Source organism: Synchiropus splendidus, chromosome 15, assembly GCF_027744825.2.
Source record: "Synchiropus splendidus isolate RoL2022-P1 chromosome 15, RoL_Sspl_1.0, whole genome shotgun sequence".
NCBI lineage: Eukaryota > Metazoa > Chordata > Actinopteri > Syngnathiformes > Callionymidae > Synchiropus > Synchiropus splendidus.
This window is the reverse complement of record NC_071348.1, coordinates 6,050,675-6,070,864: the sequence shown is the minus strand read 5'-3', so window position 1 is coordinate 6,070,864 and position 20,190 is coordinate 6,050,675. Positions and strand designations below refer to the sequence as shown.

Here is a 20,190-nt window from a genome sequence, read left to right as displayed (position 1 = left end):
TCATGATGCGCCACATCATGGCTGCCACAAATGTGTCGTCAACGTGACCTGTCCCTGGCTCCCCCTTTTTTTTCGACAATGTGGGAAAAGTAGATAGTGACTCAACTGCTACCAGAGACTTGTTAGCCACCACATTAAGTGACTGCTGTCAACACTTAGACATGCTTTTTTAATGATGCACCACTTTTATCGGATCTAAAACTTCAAGTTCTAACCTTTAATTTGGCCCTTTGTGACCACAGCAAGAGGCTTCTGGAGGAACTACACGTTCGAGCGAGCCTGTTCGAAATATCAAGCGCCACAGATAGAAATGTGCCACCAATGACGTCACTCCAGTCTGTGTGAGCTGCAGACTGGAACGTCTGAGGTTGACGCTTCGCTCCACTAAATTAAATGTCGATCAACGGTGAATAATAGGCAAAACACATCCCATACATTTAGTTAAGGTCATGGCAAAGTGGAACGCAGGAACTAAGTCATGGTAAATCGTGTTGCTCGTGGCTCTGTTCACGATCCAAGTCTGAGGACCGCGACTCACTTGGGTGAGGCGTATTGTTTATGTTTAGAAGATCCAAAGGAATACCTTTTACCTTCAAAACCTCTGGTTCGTGTGAGAATACTTCATGGGACCATTTAGTTTCTAACTTGTGCCGGGTCCTCTGCGTAGTGGATCTCCTCATGGTCGGTCCATTTAGGGGGATGGATGAGCATGCCGTACATGCGGTCCTCCTCAACCGAGTCCCCTTCGGCTGACGGCGAGTTAGCGCTACAAGTGATGCTCCACTACATATCGACAAAGACAGCAGAAAGCTCCCCCTATGCTGCTAAAGCACCCCACAAATTTCTGGATTCTTTGTGTGGTTTGAAAGGCCATAGGAACCTTCAGCAGCCTCTAGGTAACTCATGTAGCGACAAGTGCAAATGCAAGTGCGTGTTAGAGACCTAGGTCCAGTGACAGGTGGAGGCAGATATTAGTCTCCTGGTAAACCTGAGCTACCAGTTCAGGGTGTGCAGCACCTCTAGCATAGAGGTCCAAACCACTGCCGCTTGATACCTTGGGCAGTGATGAGCCTCCAAACCAGGCCGCCTCCAACTGCCTGCCTCTGTGTTGACCAGTCATGACCTCGCCATTAGTCTTCCATAGGTCCCACTGGCCTGTGGACGTGATTTTGGAAACGGATCACAGAAACAAGGATTTTGTTTGTGACCTGAAAATGAATGAGTGACTTCATCAGTTCCAGATTACATGATGGCATTCAGTCTCCAGACAATCACGAGCGTGAAAAGAAAGCTAAACCCTCCAGTTCTCATGTAGCTCGTGCCTCCTCACCCTCCCTGCAAGCGCATATATTACAGGAAATAATAAAGATGGCCTACCTGTAATTTCAAAACAGATGGTTTGCTTCCTTTGAATATTTAAATCACAAACAATTTCTTCGCCACCAAACCTGCTATTCGCCCGCAGGCTAGCAAGGTGTTAAAACATTCATATTAATGAAAGTGTAAGGAAAAATAATGCCTCTTTGTAGCTGGAGCGAGCGTGGAGAGGAGCAGGGAGCGTAGCAGTCAGTGAACGACATGCTCGCTGCGGCCCTCGTAGCGCTTGAAGTCGCTGCCTTTAACAGATTGTATGAATGGAAAAATGAAAGCATTTCTCGTGTTTACATTTCGTCACAGATGTTGGTATTAAATCACTTTTACTGTAAATATATTTCCTCTAGTCCACGACAGATGCAGGAAAAAAAAAATCTTCAGCAGCGTGTGATGAAGATGAAAGAACATATGAAAGGTTGTTTGACCAGATTCTGCATGTCTGCTGCTTTTTAGATTTCTCTGTCACGATATTTCTTATTTCAGTCTCGGAGCTTAAATATTATTGACACATGTCCAAGTCTGAAGTTGGAATCAGAACTGCCGTTTGACTGACTTTTTCTATAATTATTTGTCATGTTTATAATTTTTTAAGCACAAAATGAAAAGGAAAAAAATCTTCAGTCTTATGATGAACGTTTTATCTTTGATTTTTTTTATTTTTTGGGGGGGGGAAGTTGACTTTTTTGATGCTGTAATTTATCATTAGCTACATGTTTATTCTCTTTTTTTTCAATGGAGATTTCCTTATTTTTCCCTTTTTTTATTTAAATTAATTTGTCTTTACATTGCTTTTTTTTACCAAGTTATTTTTCCATTTTAACTTTGTGGGACATTGACCTAAACATTTTATTTTAATTCACCTAGTTTGTCCATAGTTAACCAATGTTTACACAACCCATTTTACTGTTTTTCTTTTTTTTTAACAGTCCTGTCTGACAAAAAAATGTTTTAAGATTAACATTTTGTTTATGTCATTTTTTTTGTCTTGGGTAGAATATTTTTGGGAGTATTTCTGCACTTCAATCTCAATCTTCATTTTTATTTTTTACATTTTTGTATCATACAAATCTTTAGACTGACTTCATTTGTGTCACTCAACAAAGCAGTGTGAAAGATACAAGTAGCTAGTTGCTAGCAGTTAGCAACTGCTAGCAAGCCAGAGAACAAGGAGGGGCTACCGTCTTCAGCGCAAAAGGTTCCACTGACGCTGGTATCGTATCTGGTTTGGAAAATCACATACTCAGCGGCATTTGATGGAGAAAAAAAGAACACTCCTGATGTTTGATTTAATTTAGTTGCCCAGATCCTGCATGCTTTTCAGTTGCCCTTTTTCAGGATCCTTCTTTTCCTTGTGTCCTTGTATTTCATTTGTTTTGACAAGCTCCACAGTTGCTGCATGTTTCACAAGCTCTAATATTGTGTTCTCCTAAAGTCATTCTCTCTCTGTCTCTCCCTTCCAGAGTATGATTTCCTCCATCGTGAACAGCACTTACTATGCAAATGTGTCGGCGGCAAAGTGTCAGGAATTTGGGCGCTGGTATAAACATTTCAAGAAGACAAAAGATATGATGGGTAAGCAAAACGGCGGGGCGCCAAAGTATAGCGCGCACATTCCCTGCTCCCTCGCTCTCACAGCGGTCCCCAATACAATATGTTCGGCTTCTTTTGTCTTCCTGCGTGAGCAGAAATACATTTTTATCTTGTTATCTAATAATTTTAACATTACTCCACAGGAAACAGCGTTATCGTTGATTCATTCTCTATTGTGTCGCCGAATTTAGACCTTTTTCTGGCAATCTGCGGCGCTCCCAGGGCCAACGCCTCGTCTTAAATTCAATTGGACTTTCTTATCGACGCTCCAGAAACACATGTTTATCGAAGAAAGACCCCTTTTGACCCCGAGATTACGCAAGACAAGCAGCACGGAGACAGATTAGGCGGCAACGCATGCTCATAATGCTGCAATATTAGCCTTAACAATCTGTTGAGCAGTCTTTGGTTGTTTTTTTTTAGCGCCACGATGACAGATGAGATATTTTATCAAACCCGTGTTTACAGTCTCCGTGCTAATAGCATGTTGTGGTCATATCTTATCAGATTCCACATCTCCGGTTCAAGTAGCGCCATACGGCGGGAACATTATTCACCGTGGACCCGCTGTACTCGCACATACTCCCACTCATCTGCACAACAACTGTTTCCTTCAAACGCCGGGCGACAGCAGCTGCTCGACGGCTCTCCACGCCGCCGGTTTGAAATGCTTAGCTGGAGTGAGAGATTGTTGCGGAATAAAACAACCCTTTTTTTTCCTCCTCACATTTCCACATTGTATGCCGTGTGTCTGTGTCTGTCTGTGTGTGTGTGTCTGTGTGTGTGTGTGTGTGTGTGTGTGTGTGTGTGTGCATGCCCATCCAACCGTGCAGGCATGCGTCAGACCTCTCAGCTGGAGGGCTACCTGGGGACGTGTGTCCTCCGCGAGAGCCCGCGTGCCAATGCACTAGGTATGTTGCAACGTGGGCACACACACACACACGCAAACCCTCACACCAAATCTGTTTTCTCCTGCCAATGTGAACTCAACTGATCCAGTTCTGGAAGTGGATTACAGCTCCACTCTCCAGTTCAATATGAATGTAAAGCATAAAACAGGGCAGAAGGATTCACACCTGTGCGTGTGGTCGAGAAGCCACCACGTTAGCACGGAATATTCAACAGTAATTCATTCTTTTCCAGTTTGTTTATCTAAAATGTTTACAGCATCTACTGTGAAAAACAGTAGCCCATTTTTTAGTTTGCAGCTGTGAAGGAAGTTTAATCTTAATTCTCGTGTAATTACATAAATTTGTTTCACAGTGCTACCAATTAGCCACTTAGCTCAGCCTCAATGGCTCTTGTAGAAAAGAGCTGATGTGACGTTTAAAGCGCTTTAGTCATGGAGTCACAACGTCAGAAATGTGTTTTGACAGTGCTGTACCATGCCTGCGGGCCACATGGAAGCTGATCAAGATCCACAAATGGCACCAGGGCCAGACTATGGACTGTTGGTCTATTGCGGATCAGAACAGATTTGTTGCACTGTCGTGTTCTTTTTTTTGGCTGTGGAGATGCACACCAAGCCAGGAGGGCATTTCATCCCCTTGCTGCTGGATCTGCTCAAGGATGGGTCTTGGACATGATGGTAGCCACAGTTCCCTGGTCTACTTTGGAAACCACGCGATAAAGATTCAACCACAAACACTGGCGTCTCGTCACCCACCTGAGCTGTGTTTGAGCCAACAGAATGGTTTTCCTGTGTATCAGTCAGGTGACTTGTGGACTGTGGACACTGCTTGACATAGCAGGGGAAAGGGCGCTGCTTGGTGGAACATGGATCAGCTTTTTCATTGTCTGGTGATTGAGTCACAGTCTCATTTGGAGCTGGTCATAGGTTCCTCATTAGTTAGAACCAAAGACCAGCTCCCTCAGTGGCCCTCTAGTGGATCAGTTTGAGACCCCTGATAAATATTAAAGAAAAGACACAACAAAACTGAACCAAAACCCAGAATCCTTCTTTTACCATTATGCTCACCAATTATGACAATTTTCTCAGTCTGTCTCAACCGGTCTTGAATCGAAATCCAGAGTTCGCCCAGTCCAAGACTGAGACAGGGCCAAGTAAAAAAGCATTTGAGACCGAAACCCTGATGAGTCTTGATGCTCGTCTCAAGACCAAGGTCTCAAGACCAACCTTGAGTGCTTCAACACTATGATATACTGTATTGCATATCTGAACCACTATCGGAACACCTCCAGTCTCAGGTGTCGGCCAAGATTTCTCAAACTCCTAGATTCATTGGCGGCAGCTCCGACTTCTTGAAGACCAGCCTGCTGCTCTCTTTATTATTTTCCTCTATTTCTTGCGACAGCAGTCCAGTAGTTTGAAGTCGAGGGGGGAACAAGCACCTGGTTCCAGGTACTAAAAGGCTACTTGACTTGAAGAGCGCCGGTCACTTTCTCTTTTCTCGCTCCACTCTGTGAGTCACATACGAGCGCACACACTCTCCCTCCCTTCATCAGCCTACATCCCGTCGCCTATTGTGCCTTTAATCCGGGGTTCTTTTGTGGCAGGATTCCACACGAGGACTTCTGTGGCAGCCTTTTTCTCCCAGGGCCTGCCATGCTCTTCTGTCACCCCTTCTCTTTTCAATTTGCATGGAAATGCCTCCGTGTGTTTGTGCGTCGCGATTGTGCCCCCCAGCAGTCTCCACGTATGCGCACACGCACACACACATGGACGAGTGAATACCATACCATCAGAGCTGGGAATGCCAGGGATTATGGGTAGAGATGTGATTATTACCAAGATTTTTTATTTGTTTTGTTTGTTTCTCTTCTTCTTTCACCCCCAACATCATTTGTTTTCGCTCAATAGACCCGTCTTGGCGGAGGGTTTTGTGCCCGCTGACAGTTAAGAAACAGGCGGCTAAAAACATTATTGTGGGTATTTTTGGAAAACATCCATGCACTTAATCTCTCCACACATTCAGCGCGTTGAAGACAACTCCTCCCCCCACCGCCTCCCCTATTACCCATAACTGCAATTTATGCTTTTCACAATTCCATACAAGGCTTTCTGTGGGATGTGGAGGCCGCACATCCGAGGTGTTAATGTTGCCATGAATTCTTAAACGCTGCCCCCTCAATCACTCTTTCACTCACGGCATGGTAAAGAAAATGCGCTCACACACACGTATTCCTCCGTCAAGAGTCCTGAACACCATCCAAATCTCTCTCTGTGGGCAGTAAATCACTGTTTTCATCTCCTAAGCTCATAATTTCAACCTGTCTTAAAGTATTCCTCCGCTGCATTTATAGAGTTAAATATTCACAACCATAATCCTTAAAATATAATTTGCAGACTTTCCTCTCACTATATGCTTTTAAATGGTGAAAAAAAACGCATGTGTTGGTTCAATTTTCCCTGCTTTATGTTAGTGTATCGATGCGTCATCATTGATAGTGTGTGTAAAATTCTAGTGCAACCAAATTAGATTTTCCACCGTGACTGTATGGATTCAGGGTCGCTTGATTTTGCCACCACAGCTACAGATTGAGCTCAAGCGATTATCCTACTACTGTCCTGAACAACCCACCTTCTCTCCTGCTCCTCCTTACTAATAGTGGGCTCAGTTGACTTGCCCTTCAGCCCGCGAACACCTCACAACTGACCTCCTGTCCTGCTCCTCCACACTTTCACAGATTTCCTGCCTCTGGATTTGAACCATCGAAGATTCAAACTGTGCCTCACAGATTTTTCCTCTCCACGATTCATTGAGGATCTTGTTGGTTGAATGACATTTGTCAAATTCCTGACACACCATTACCAAACCCTCCCACACACACACACACAGACACTCCACTGCTGCTGCTTTTCTTCTTTTTTTGCCCACATGATGAAGCCACGAAGTTAATCTCATCGTCATGGACTCTGCTAGACACAGGTCGAGCACAATGGAGCTCTTAGAACTCCTCTCTCTAACAGGTCACTCTCTAATCAGCCATGACGATCCATGTCATACATTTAAATTGAGTTACTGTATCTTAATTTGCCGAGCAAAATCTACCCCAGTCATTGGTTTTATTCATCTGAGTTACAGAACATTTTCTACTAGCAATGAGAGGTTAACAGTTTCAGTCACACTCATGTGGTCAGGAGAATGTACTCAATGTTGTAGTTGGTGGAGAGTAATCTCATGTATGCAACGTTTCGGTCTTGGTTTAACCAGGTCCTGGATGTCTTGTAGTGGTTCTTCCAGGTTCTTTGTGACGGTAAAAGACAATCTTGTCATGACTAAGATTTCAGCATCAGGTCTCGGTCAAGCCTTGCACTCATTCCTTAATGCAAAACATAGAATTGAACTGAAACCAGCGAGAGTGCAGTGTACAGTTGCGGCCAGCTATTTCTTCATACACCATCTCTCTATCTGAAACGGTAGTTGATAACCCAACTGTGATAAGGGGTGATTGAAGTTGAAGCCTGCTAATGGTTTCATCCTGTCTCTGTCCCACAGCTGAGATGGATGGCCTGGCAGACTTGTCCCCTCCCGGCTCCAACCACAGCCACAACCACCTGAGTTTCTCCCAGCAGCAGCAGCCCATCCCAGGCAGCACAGCAGAGCAGACCCCTTCCTCTCCGGTGCCCCCGCTCCCACACGCACCTCCGCCACACAGCGGACAGACGGGCGGGCGGCAGCCACAGCTCCCGGGTCTGCACCACCCGGGCCTGGTGTCCACGCCCATCAGCCCGCAGCTGGTCAACCAACAGCTGGTGATGGCGCAGATCCTCAACCAGCAGTATGCAGTCAACCGCTTGTTGGCGCAGCAGTCGCTGTCGCAGCAGTACCTCAACCACCCTCCCGTCAACCGGAACTCGCACAACAAAACCCTGGAGCCTCAAGTGGCGTCCAACACTGAGGTGTCTTCAGAGATCTACCAGTGGGTCAGGGACGAGCTGAAGCGGGCCGGAATCTCGCAGGCCGTGTTTGCCAGAGTGGCCTTTAACAGAACCCAGGTGAGTACAAGGTTCTTCCAGAATATGCAGTATTGTACCAAACTCTGGGTTAGTCTTTGGTACCCTGAAAAGACCAAACCGGATCCACTTATAAGTCCAGACCGTGGACGCTTTTTACCCTTTGCCCTCACCTGGGGGGTGAAACAACTGATAGAAACTCATCATTTTCTCAGCAGAAACTGATGAGAGAGAGACTGAAAGGTTGCCAGTTTGAGTCTATCTCCTGGCATCTTCGGCAGTTGAGTTATAAAATGACAAGTGCAGGAGATGGACAAATCTAAATCCTCGATCTGTAACTAATAACATAAAAAAGTAAATGTATGAATTAAGATTAAGATGCTGATCGATGAAAAAGCCAGAAGCAAAAAATATAGAGTGAACTCCCTCCCACAGTTCTAAAGCTCAGACTCGGGTATGTTAGCAATTTCCTTCCGTCACTATAAGAGTAGCTTTTATTGTGTGACGCCCTATGATTTATTGTTGAGCTCTGTCGCACTACATCGTTCCAAAATGTCGGAACCTGCTCACATCAAGTCGTAAATGAACATGCTACTTCTTATCCAGCATTTCACATACGTTATTTTAACGGGACACATCCCGTTTCTTTTTCAAATTCATCACAAAAACAGTCCTTTTAGGTTTAATCGCCTTCATCTTGCAATTCTTTCATCATTCTGTAGCACTTCAGCACCTCTACTGTACTTCAGGACCACTGGCAAGCTGCCACGCTGGTGCGCCTTCGCTCCCTGCCAAAATATGTGGTTTTGCTTCATAGTTTCGGGCCGCACACACTCACACACACACACACACACACACACAAAAGGCGGCCTTTATGTCTTAAGACGTACTGTCGCCAACTCCATTATGACTCCATCAGCTTTCAAGTGAGTGTAAAACAGGAAGTGATATGAATCTTCAAGTGCGTGCGTGTCGTACAACACGGTGTGTGGTGAACTCCAGAAGATACTCAAGAGTCTTATCTGCTGCTCAAGCGAGGTATTATCCTGAGAGTTCGCCTTTGGGGGATTATTTATTAGACATGTTAATAAAGGAGCGGGGGAAGTGGGCTGCGAGGAGGCGCGGGGAGTTTCTCTAAAAGACTTCGAGTGACGAGCACGCCGACACAAACACGTAAAAATAATACGTTTGTGTGAGTCACTCCGATCATAAAGAAGCATGATTTCATCTACTTATCTGTTCACTCTTGCCCTGATCATTCCCAGCAGCTTACACGTGCACTCGTTTCCCATAAAGGCCTGCGTTAATATTTAAAAAAGAAAAAAATCTGTTTTCCCCGTCGCTCGCGTTATTACCAAATTATGGCCCATTGACAGCGAGAGAAGCGCGCGGTGCGGGCCGAGATCTGATGAAAAGGGCCAATCACACGTCTGTGATAATGGAGTCATCACCGGCTGATGGAATCCAGTGCGATTGAGAAATAAACACGGGTTGGACTGATTACTCGCCATGCAAGAAAGACTCAACCTAAAGAAGCATGGATGTGTACGGAGGCTGCTCGCTGCTACTCCACGGCTCAAAATCGTCATAGCAAGATGGCACTAATAAAACGATTGGAGTCGAATCAGTGCAACTTCATGAGGTCGGTACAATATGTCTCAGCTACTTCTGTTGAAGAGTTGGAGCTTCTGAATACTTCATCCTGGGTTGACTCGCTAGCGCCCCCTTCTCTGTAACCCTTTGTCACCTCTCGGGATAGGAGTGGTGTGTCCTACTGGGAACTAAGTCATGGGTGTCTTTGCTTTCCAGGGCTTGTTGTCGGAGATCCTCCGCAAAGAGGAAGACCCCAAGACCGCCTCCCAGTCGCTACTGGTCAACCTGCGGGCCATGCAGAACTTCCTGCAGCTGCCCGAGGCGGAGCGCGACCGCATCTATCAGGAAGAGAGGGAGCGCAGCCTGACCGCCGCCTCTGCCATGGGCTCGGCGCCGCTCATCAGCACTCCGCCCAGCCGGCCTGTGCAGGTACCAGAGATCGTGACAGTAGAGCCGCACTGGCGCCAGGAAATGCTGGTAAAGCTACAACACAAGAGAAACACGTAAACATGTCCGCATGTAAGAGAGACGTGCACAATGTGTTGGTGGTGAACAGAGACACTGGCATTATTCCGATGCGTTTGTGTCGTGTACTATGAAGGCGGGAAACCTTTCTGACCCAGTTCACTTCTTCGGCGCATTGGTTTTGACTGTCAAAACTCTGGAATCGTGAATAAGTGGGACATTTTTAGGGGAACTGAGTTAAATGTTTTAAGTAAAAAATGTGATTCGTTTTTTTAAATGTCAGAGTTTAAAATCAGAAATGTGGTGAAACGTTTAAGTTTTGATGCAAATTGGCTCAATACCTTTTAATGAAGTCAGAATTATGAGAGGAAAAATGAAAATGAAGAATAAAAATCCTGATCAATTAATTCTAATGCTACAAAATTCTAATTAAAGAAACAAAAGTGATGGAATGTTTCCAAAACGTGAAAATAAAAAAATGAAATTATGATGGAATTAGTAAAATATAAAAAAAAGGACAAGCTAGATTGAAGTTTTGAGATAAAGATTGTTATGAGATCCATCCATTCCTTCAACTTACTGTTTCATGCAAATTCTTGTGCGAATCTTTCAAATCAGCTGCTTGTTTGTTGACTTGGGTCACATGACCAGCGCCGCCAGTCTTCACACCAGAGCACATACCTAACATTCTCCCACCTTTGTCACTCTCTGTGGATGCCCTCCACCCTCCACGTGAAGGGGACAAGTGTCCACCGCAGGAATGTGTGCGCTGCTTGAGTGACTTTTGAGCAAGGCACACGGCGAGCTGGCAAAGTGTTAACACGGTCGCTTTTAACTCCGACCACAAATCAGTGTCGCTTGTTTACAAGGTGTGTGACGTCTCTGTGCTGGGTTGTGGTCAGCTGGGTGGTGGCGGAGCACAATCGGCCTCTCTGTGCTGCCCTGGGTGGAGATGAGCGCAGTGATGAGGCAGCAGCTCTAAAAAAAAGAGCTTCTTTCAATCTTTCCTCTTTGATTGTTCAGCGTGATTACAGTCGTTGCAAGCTGTCGTCAGCGCTCTGAAGAGCGTCGCTGGAAAGTGATCAATGTCGGACAGTGCTCACTATGAACCTTTCACTCTGAGTTGGTCTGTAACTTAGCGAGACCCGAACATCCCCAAGCCAGAGTGGAGACGTTGCTCTCCTCACCTCTCTCTGCTACTGCTGCTCTAGCTGTCAGAGCCAAGGAACTACTTCTAATACTGACTACTGTTACGGCTCATACAATGCAGGTAGTGTAATTGCGATGGTACTTCTGCTGTGCATAACCTCTGCTCATCCTATTTATATTTAGAAAACTACTGCTGGTGTACAGTTCTTTCTTTTACCACTATCACTACAATCCATAACACTTCTACTAGGGGAAGAGCTAGTTAACTAATAACCCACGTGACTTCATCCAATACTGCTTCTACAACCACCAAAGTATTACTTCTGAAGCTGGTGCTACGACTGCCTCAACTATCGCTTCTACTAATACTTGTGCCTGTAACTCGACTGCATGAGATACTACTCCTTTCACCACTTCTATAACTGCTGCATCATTACACCTGCAATTTGAAGAATACGCTACTTTACACTAACACTGCTACTTCTGTTCTGCTGCTTGGTTTCATATCAAACTGCAGTATTTTTAGAAATCCATATCATTTACTTGCACCTGAGAGTTGGTTCTTTGTCAAATGAGGATGGATGAAACACTCCACTGATGTTCAAAGTTAAAGTGACCCTAAAAAGTTATCAGCGCTAAATGATCATGATATTAAACGGTAACTTCAGGAGAACAACACAATAATTAGGGACACCATGACAACAGCACGACACACAGCCCCTCCACTTTGCAAACTTCTCCGCTCTAATTTGTCTAATTTTCACATCACATATCAGGAGGCCGCGTCACCCGCATCAGCGACCACACGAAAGTTGTCCTCACGCCACAAACACACACTCATGCGCCTGGCTAGCTGCCAGCCGCTCCTATAGAGCGGCACGGTGTGAATCCAGGAGCATAAATCAGGCTCGGCAGCAACTGGGGCCGCGACAGAAGAGGTTTTTATGAGGCTCATAAAAACAGATGCAGAGGTATGTTTCTCTTCATGCACTCGCTCGACTCCGCCGCAGCCGGTCGGTGCACGTCCTCGACAATTAGCCCGACATGGCAGCCTCCCCGCTCTGACTGAGGAACCCAAGAGGTGCCCTCAGATGATGATGGGTGGACTCGACCTCTTTTACTCAGCTGCTTACACAGAATAGAAAGCTGTCAGATGCTCAAAGGCCTAAATCTGTCAGCTCTTCTGATCCGTGTTTTACAAGGTTGAAGACGCACATCTACGTTCACCTGTTGGTCTAAGAGATGAATTTGAAGCTTGAGCTTTCCAAATATCAAGGTCAACTTGTGTCATGCAGACACGAGGCAGGAGGGTTAACAAACAAGCCGTGAGGAATCCAGGTGTAACCAGGGAACCAGAGAGATAGGTTCCTGATTTTAAATAAAAAAGATATAGATAAAAGATATTTTTTAAATTGCTCTTCTGCTTTCGGCGATTACAACTGTTCAAATATTCTGTGTACTGACATCAGATTGTGTGTGTCTCCCTAATGAAGCAGTGTTTCGTCGCTAAAACGCAACTTCACAGAGATTTGGCATGAGAAGCTTTCAGTGGTGACTGTACGTGCGCTCATTTCAGCGCCCCCCCCCTCTCTTTACGAGGACGAGTGTGCGCGCGATGATTCATATGCTAATGGTTCGTGGTTAATGCTTTTATTAGGATACTTGTTAGCTCGTCAAAGGAATTTGTCAAGACGCAACAAGCCTCTGAGTGATTCCATTTCTTTGAGTTTTTAATCATCAGTTTGACGGATAATAAGTGCAACTCGTCGGAGTGGAGTGTAACCTGCACTTGACTGAACAAACACGCTTGTGTGTGTGTGTGTGTGTGTTTCTGCAGCCGCGGAGGGAAGACTGCAACAGCGTGCGGCCGGAGGACTGGAATCCCCGAATCCCAGTGGGCATTTCCCCTGTGAGCAAACAACTCTCACCCCTCACCACACACACTGTCACGTACACACACACACACGCTTATCGCCTCCCAGCAGGCAATTCATTCATTCATTGTTGCAGGAAAAGATGCCAATTCATCTTTGGAGTTTAATAGCCGGGGAACACAAACACACACTTTATCATGCATGTGATCGTATCATGTTTAATTTCTATATATTCTTTTGCCTGGTTTGCGGTGTGAAGGTTGCTAAGAGACTGGACATGGAAGTGTTGACGGTTCCATTCCGAGGCCAGTTTAATCATTGTGTAAGGAACTCCATTCTTAATGTGACCAGCGATTTGTCTTCCCATGTTTGTGTCTCAGTGATTCAATATTGACAGCATCAGGAACTCAGGAATAGTATCACCTCTGGTGACGATGTACAGTATCTCCTAACAAGGACTGTGATGAACTTTTAAATCATACTTGAAGTTATAAGTCTCTCTCACATGATCGACTTTTGATAACCTGACAGAGGACAGCTACTGTCTGTGATCAGTTCTCTGAGTGTCTCTGTGTTCCACTGGTTTTGATCTTGGCTTGTCTTGGGTCGGCCAGGTGAAGCCGTCTCCCCTGCCAAGTGAGTGGAACGGAAAGACGGAGAGCTGCATCCTGAACATCAACTCCACCATCTACGACGAGATCCAGCAGGAGATGAAGCGGGCTAAAGTCTCTCAGGCGCTCTTCGCCAAGGTGGCAGCATCCAAGAGCCAGGTACACAAACCCAACACGGGTCCTCTCACTCCAGACACGCTTAGTCAGCGTCATGCCACATCACTTCTGTAAACTGCTAAAATAATATAGGTTTCACATCATAAAATAGCACACATCATTATCAATAAATTCACTCATTATTTCTGTTAAAAAAATAAAGAAGTGACAGTATATATTTTTAAAATGTAATCTGTGAATGTATTTTTTATACATCTATATTCTTAGAAAACGGATTCCGTTGAAATCATCTCAGTCCACCCTAAATATATTTAAAATACATATATTTCCATCAAAAAAGTGATGCAACCGTTTCACTCCATACATTTTCTCAGACGTATTTTAAAATGACATGATTCGCCAACAGAGCGGACGAAATCAGCCTCTGTGACGCAGGAATCTTGATTTAAGAGGCAGATTCGAGATAAATTGATGTGAATTATTCTTCATTATGAGTTTCAGCGGCCGCCTGTGTTGCAACACCAAACACACCTGTTTATATTAGATCTGCCCCTGAGCACGAGGAGGCCTCACTTCTCTGCACACACACTCTCCGACAACACAACCTCGCGAGTTCTAACGATCATTTTAACTCTTCAGCAAAGCCATTAGTCAAAAATGTAGCACTCAGGAGTTATTAAGGGGGTTTTGTCGGAGGCGGACAGATTTCCACAATCGTAGCTTTAAAAAAGAGAGAGGAGACACGGATCACCAGGGTGGAATAATCTGGAAATATCTGCCAAGGCTTTATTTTTTTCCTGCTGATTAGGATGATTATACCCTCCGATAGCTTTGTTTTACCAAATTGCAGTTTGATGCACAAACCACTGTTTTTGTTAAGGAGTTCAAAGACTGCGAGGAATGATGGAGAGTGAGGGTGGGAGTTCTGGGGGGGACTAACTAGTCTCTAAAAAAAAGGTTTGTCTGGGAACGGCGATCTCTCGTCTACCTCCAGATTCCTGCCTCTTTCACGTTCCATTCATGGCGGGCGGGTGTGAATGAGAATTGAGCAGCAGATAAGAAGTGTGCTAATTATGCCTGTGAAAGGGGGCCTGGGAGAGCACTTATCTCTGGCTCCATCTCGTAATGGGCGCTCCCCGGGCAGCTGGTCCCCCCCCTTCCGCTACCCCGCTACCGTCATACCACCCAGCCGGCACTGCTTCCAGCCACGTTCAGCCGTTACCGCTTTCCAATGGGACCTTTTGCACCCTTAAAATCTGAGATGTGGAGAGTGACGGACAACTCGCTCGGGCGTCACCTGACTGGCTCCTGGTTTATTGTACAATAGTGGGTCAACCACATCGGACTCGCATCATGGAGCATGATGAGAACTTCTAAAATAGAGACCCCAAAGAACTCTTGAGTTTGTTCCATTCCCGTCACGACACCTTTTAAAATAAGACGCAAGTCAGATGGTTTGGACACAGAGAGAAGGAAGACTATCAATGGGGTTCATGATTGACAGAGGATGAGGGTGATCAGGTGACTTGCTGTGACAACCCCTGAGTGAAACGGAAGAAAAACTCCCCACAAATTGTTCAGTCCACTTTCATGAAAGGAGACATTATACATGGAAGAAGAAGAAGAACGCCTAGCTAGGTTTAGAAAAGTCTGAGGCAAGGAGACTTTCCATGCCTTTGATGCAGAGTTTTCCAGTTATATTCATGCTCTTCCAACCATGAATATGTGACAAAATTTGGGGACCCACATGTGACCAAACCCTCTTCCATGAGAGCTGAGATTGAAGAGCATGAACTGGATCCAGTTTATTAATGATTGACACTTTACAAAGGAGAAGTAAAACTATGCTTGTTTGTTTTTTGACAGACTGAAAGTGATACTGAAGGTGTAAAAAGTGTAGCTGGTTGTCACTCTGCTGTGGTTCTAATTCAAAGTGTTTCAGGGACAATGAACTCTCATATATTTCGGTCAGCAAATGCGTGTTAATCACGAGAGATTATGTTAGAGGTGTTGATGTACGTGGGATTAAATCTTAAAGATGTGCCCCTGAGAAGCCCGTGCCAGCAGAAGGTTTCAGGACGGTATTGTGGATGCGGTTGGCGATGAGGTGGAGGATGGGCTGGGACTGGCTGGGTGCCCAGATGGGGTCCAGGGAAATAATGGTGCGGGAGGATGGGCTCAGATTTATGTAGGCATCAACCTCTGTTTGAGAATCTCAGAGCGGGGCCACCTCTGTCGGTCTGATCTTGGGAGCTAGGCAGAGGTCTCTCTAAGACCCACAGATGAGTGGATCCATTAAGGTTCACTGCATCTCTCCGTGTGTGTGTTTGTCACGTTGGGGGTTTCTGGAACTCTGCCACGCCATCCTCTCTCAGGGCTCGTAACCACAGCCGGCCTCTGCCAGCCTTTCACTGCCCCTCCCCACCCTCAACCCTCTCACGTATTCAATGTTGCATTTCAATCTCTCTTTTACGGCCGCACATCCAGAACCCGGGCCAGGCCGTATCACTTTATCAGATTAATGGGAGGCATTCGCTTTAAAGTTAGTGCATCGTCATTTTTAAGCCATCAGCAAAGCCATCCCGGAATATTTGGAGAAATATTGCACCGCCCAACACCTGCTGTTTTCGGGGACATGGCTCTCGCCAGTCTGTTCCTCCCCACCGTGTTGTCTCACCATGACTCCCCATCAACTGCCCTTGTCTCTCGAGCCCTGCAAGTCCCGACGTGATGATCCCAGCGTCTGCTTTATTAGTTTCACAAATCAAGCTGCGGGCCAGGTACAGCGACGTTCAAGAAACATATTTATAGTTCAGAATAAACTGAAAATAAACAATGCAAATATTAGCAGTGGAAGAGGAAGAAACTATGTCTTGGATTTTCAAAACACTTTCGACTGAAGTTATCATGTTTCTGTGCCTGCGCCTCTGAGTCGGGAACAAGGACTAATGTACGTTGGACTAGTGAGGACTAGTACCTTCAAAGGTCCTCGTGGTGACCATGTTTGTTCTTAGATTTGACTCTCTAAGGTTGTTAAATAGACATTCATGGTTCGTTCCTCTTCATCCTCCGTTCTGATTTACCTTCGGAATCCTTGGAAAAACCAACCACTGGTTTGAATCCAGCGACGGCACTGGCACGAGTCATGCGCATTAGTCAGCAGGCCATTTCATTTTAGCCTGCAGAGGTGGCAGCTATGATCTGGCTGCAGTCTTCGGAGCGACTTGTTTTCACTCACAGTAACGAGAGAGGTTTCTGTGTAGGCTAGCCAGGGAGAGACGGCGGCTAATGTTCAGATGAGCTACGGGGGTTTAGCCGAGGGGAGGGGCGAAGCTTGTCGGGGGCACCAATCTTTTATATTTCTGTTAAGACATTTCCTGCGAGGGGTTGTGCAACAAATGGAATCAGAGTCCCTGCTGCCATGAAACAAGCGCCCTGGGAACCCGCCGCGCCACAGGGCTCAAAGACCTCCGACTCCTCAATGACCAGCAGAGTGGAGAACGCCGGCGCTGCCACCAACACTGCCCACCCTCCCTGTCGCTCCCTCGCTCATTCTCCCCTGGAAGGGGCTACGCTAATTAGCCAAGCTCTAATGAGACAGAATGGCACTGATCTGGTCCGCCGCTGCGCCACCGGGGGGGCCAGGCGGGAGGCTGGGGAAGAGGGAAGAGTGAAGGGGGGAGGTTGGTGTATGCCATCTGTCACCCTGCACCCTCCTGGCACAGCAGTCCCTCGAGTTGAGAGCGAGGGGGGGGATAGGAGTGAGGCAAGGAAGTGAGTGCCTGGTGAGGGAGGAGTGGTGAGGTGGGCGGAGTCAGTCAGGGGCCGGTGAGGTCTGAGGCGGGAGGGCGATGACATAGCCTGTTTGGAAAGTGACTCATTTCCTGTGGCGGGTGTGTCGACGTTTAGCACGTGACCGACGGCGTGCCAACAGAAGGAGGGCAGATGGCTGACCTTTCCTCGGGTCCCGGGTCCAGAGTTTTCTCGAACTCTAGCGCTCATAAGTAAAGTCATACAATTCGAATGTGTCACTTCTGTGAAACACTGAATTAATTCAGGAGCTGCGGTTGATCATGAGGAACCGTTTTAGAGAAACTCATTTCTTTACCACGAAGACAAATAATATTAAAAGGAAAAACACATTTTTGGAGATGAAACTTAAAGCTAAAATGTTCTGTCTCTGTGAAACCACCTGTGTTTTCTTTTTAATAATAAGTACATCCGACACCAAAAGTCACCCAGATCGTCCTCTTCATCCGTCAATCTCAGACTCCCGCGGTTGCCAGGGGCAACGTTCTGGAGACTTTCTCAACACTAAGTTCTCCGTGCCAGAGACACTTTATTTGTTTACTCGCAGTTCACCAATGAGATTAGATGGATAGACGGGCGCGTCGCGAGCCCCCGAGGGGTTTAAAAGGCCCGTGACTGTTTATTAATTGTTTTTAATTATTTATTTATCTCACCCTCCTGCTTGGGTTGCCATGGGAAACAGGCTCGGGCTAAATTCCCTCCATTATTAAAGGCAGAGTTTTCTTGAACCCCAGCTGTCTGAATAATTAACTGAGCGGAGGAGTGAATCTGCTCAAGTCCTCCTCCATCCGAAACACACCTTCTCTCTTGATGCTCAATGGGCAGTGGAATTCCCACCAGCTCGTAGCGCGTATTTGAGCTGGAGCATCGAAGTCTCGCTGAGCATGCTTGGATCCTATGGAGGCGCCCCTCGTCATCGCTCTCGCTTCCTCCTCACACGCCACCTCTCACCCCATCTGCTCCCAGTTGCACTTCTACCTCGCCACCCTCCCCCTCAATCCAAATCGGGTATCTCCCAACTTCCTTCCAGAACGTCTCCTGTCCAACATGTTCAATCCTCCTCGTGCGCTGATCAGCTAACATCGCTTCTAAGGTCTTTAGCTCTTCTGGAAAATTCGTCAGACCAGAGGAGAGAGCACCAAATACTCAAACAAACAGACAAACCACAAAACACAACAACAAATGATCCACTAGAGCAGAAGAACAAATGAATCAAGGACACATCATTTAACTTCCTATTCACATTGATGGATCACTTGACATAACCCCAAAGAAAAACCAATAGGCGTCAGTTAGCTGCAGCACATGTCACTTAGCAAAGCAATGAATCATCAGCACGACATGGTCAAGCACAGAAACGAGTCACTACACAACAACAAATTCGATACAAACCTATTGTACACAATAGTAATGAATCACTCCCAAAATTGAATCATAAAACAAGTTGCTGAATACATGACTCACCAACTCAACAACAAAATATACTACAAAACAAGTTAATGAGATGCAAAAACTAAAAAAATCAACACAAAAACACTGGTCTCTAAACAGTCCAACGATCCTCCTGTCCCATGTTCATAGTACATAACACGTGCACATCACAAACTGCAAAAAAAGCGATTTATGAAACAAAACCTCTGTAATAACAAACTAAAGACACGCTGTAGAACTGACAGTAGGTTCTAAAATGACAGACAAAGAAGTATCAAACACAACGACTGAATCACAAAGTTACATCATAGCCAAACCCAGACAAATAAAAACCCAAGTTTGACCTGCTCATCCAAACCTTTTTAACTTCATTCCTGGCCAATCAGAGACGAGCTTTTGTCTCTTCAGTCAGTGGTGTCTCCTGCCTGATGTGCCTCAGTTTGTTCAGGCTCCTACACATCAGTCCCCCTCCCTCCCCCCCACCTCCAGTCCTGAGTGCCGATGACCCGGCAGCCGCGTGTCCTCTCTTTGTTTTGCCTTCCTCCGAGTGTCTCTGTTGCACCACTTATTTTCTCTCCTTGTGATATTAGCAAGCAGCTTCTTGTGTCTCCACCTCTCCTGACAGACCACTCAGGGCTTGTTCTGAGGCCCATTCTCGCTAATCTGATCAGGCAGGCAAATACGCCGGGAAAAGCGCTTTAATGATCCCTCTAATTACCTCAAGTCAATACCAACTGTATTATTAGACTCGGGGAAAATATTCCATTAGGGTGCCCCCCGTGGGAGTCCCCCCTGTGCGCTCTGATGTCACGCGCCGCGCGCCCCCTACGCTTGTAATTAATTTTATTTACACACGCAGGAATGCACAAGGTCGCACCTGCAGCCCGGAGCCGCCCGGCTCGGCCCGCCTAATCAGATCTGTCATAATTACCATCCTGCATGCTTCTGACACACGCCGAGAAATATTTCAATTTTACTGCGGCCACTCGCAGATGCAGCCGGAGAGAGAGAGAGAGACAGAGAGAGGGAGATATTAGCATCCCGGCGCTCCGGCTGGTGCTTGTGTGCGCTCGGATTTACTGGAATTATTGGCCGTCGCTGAGTGTTTCACAATGTCTCCTTCACTCCGCCGTCTTTGTTGTCAAAATCTGTTTCGGTTGTCATGTCATCGCCTCGCCGCTAGAGGTCACTTCAGAGTTCAGATCTGACCAATCAGAGTCCAGAGTTCCGGCACGTCCTCTGCCACTTTTCAGCTCCT

General features: G+C 46.2%; 1 protein-coding gene across 8 annotated transcripts in view; it reads left to right on the top strand.

The window, feature by feature from the left end:
* The window catches only part of LOC128771589 (DNA-binding protein SATB1), a 65,730-nt gene that overhangs the window by 30,816 nt on the left and 14,724 nt on the right, over window positions 1-20,190 (top strand). For 3 of the 8 annotated variants that reach the window (XM_053887037.1, XM_053887041.1, XM_053887036.1), the window contains exons 6-12: window positions 2,835-2,946; window positions 3,798-3,875; window positions 7,425-7,924; window positions 9,692-9,952; window positions 12,927-12,998; window positions 13,223-13,285; window positions 13,578-13,733. In XM_053887037.1, coding sequence (XP_053743012.1) covers window positions 2,835-2,946; window positions 3,798-3,875; window positions 7,425-7,924; window positions 9,692-9,952; window positions 12,927-12,998; window positions 13,223-13,285; window positions 13,578-13,733 — 1,242 coding nt within the window. The remainder of the gene's footprint in view (window positions 1-2,834; window positions 2,947-3,797; window positions 3,876-7,424; window positions 7,925-9,691; window positions 9,953-12,926; window positions 12,999-13,222; window positions 13,286-13,577; window positions 13,734-20,190) is intronic. The other 5 variants (XM_053887044.1, XM_053887042.1, XM_053887038.1 and 2 more) reach the window with 4 other exon arrangements.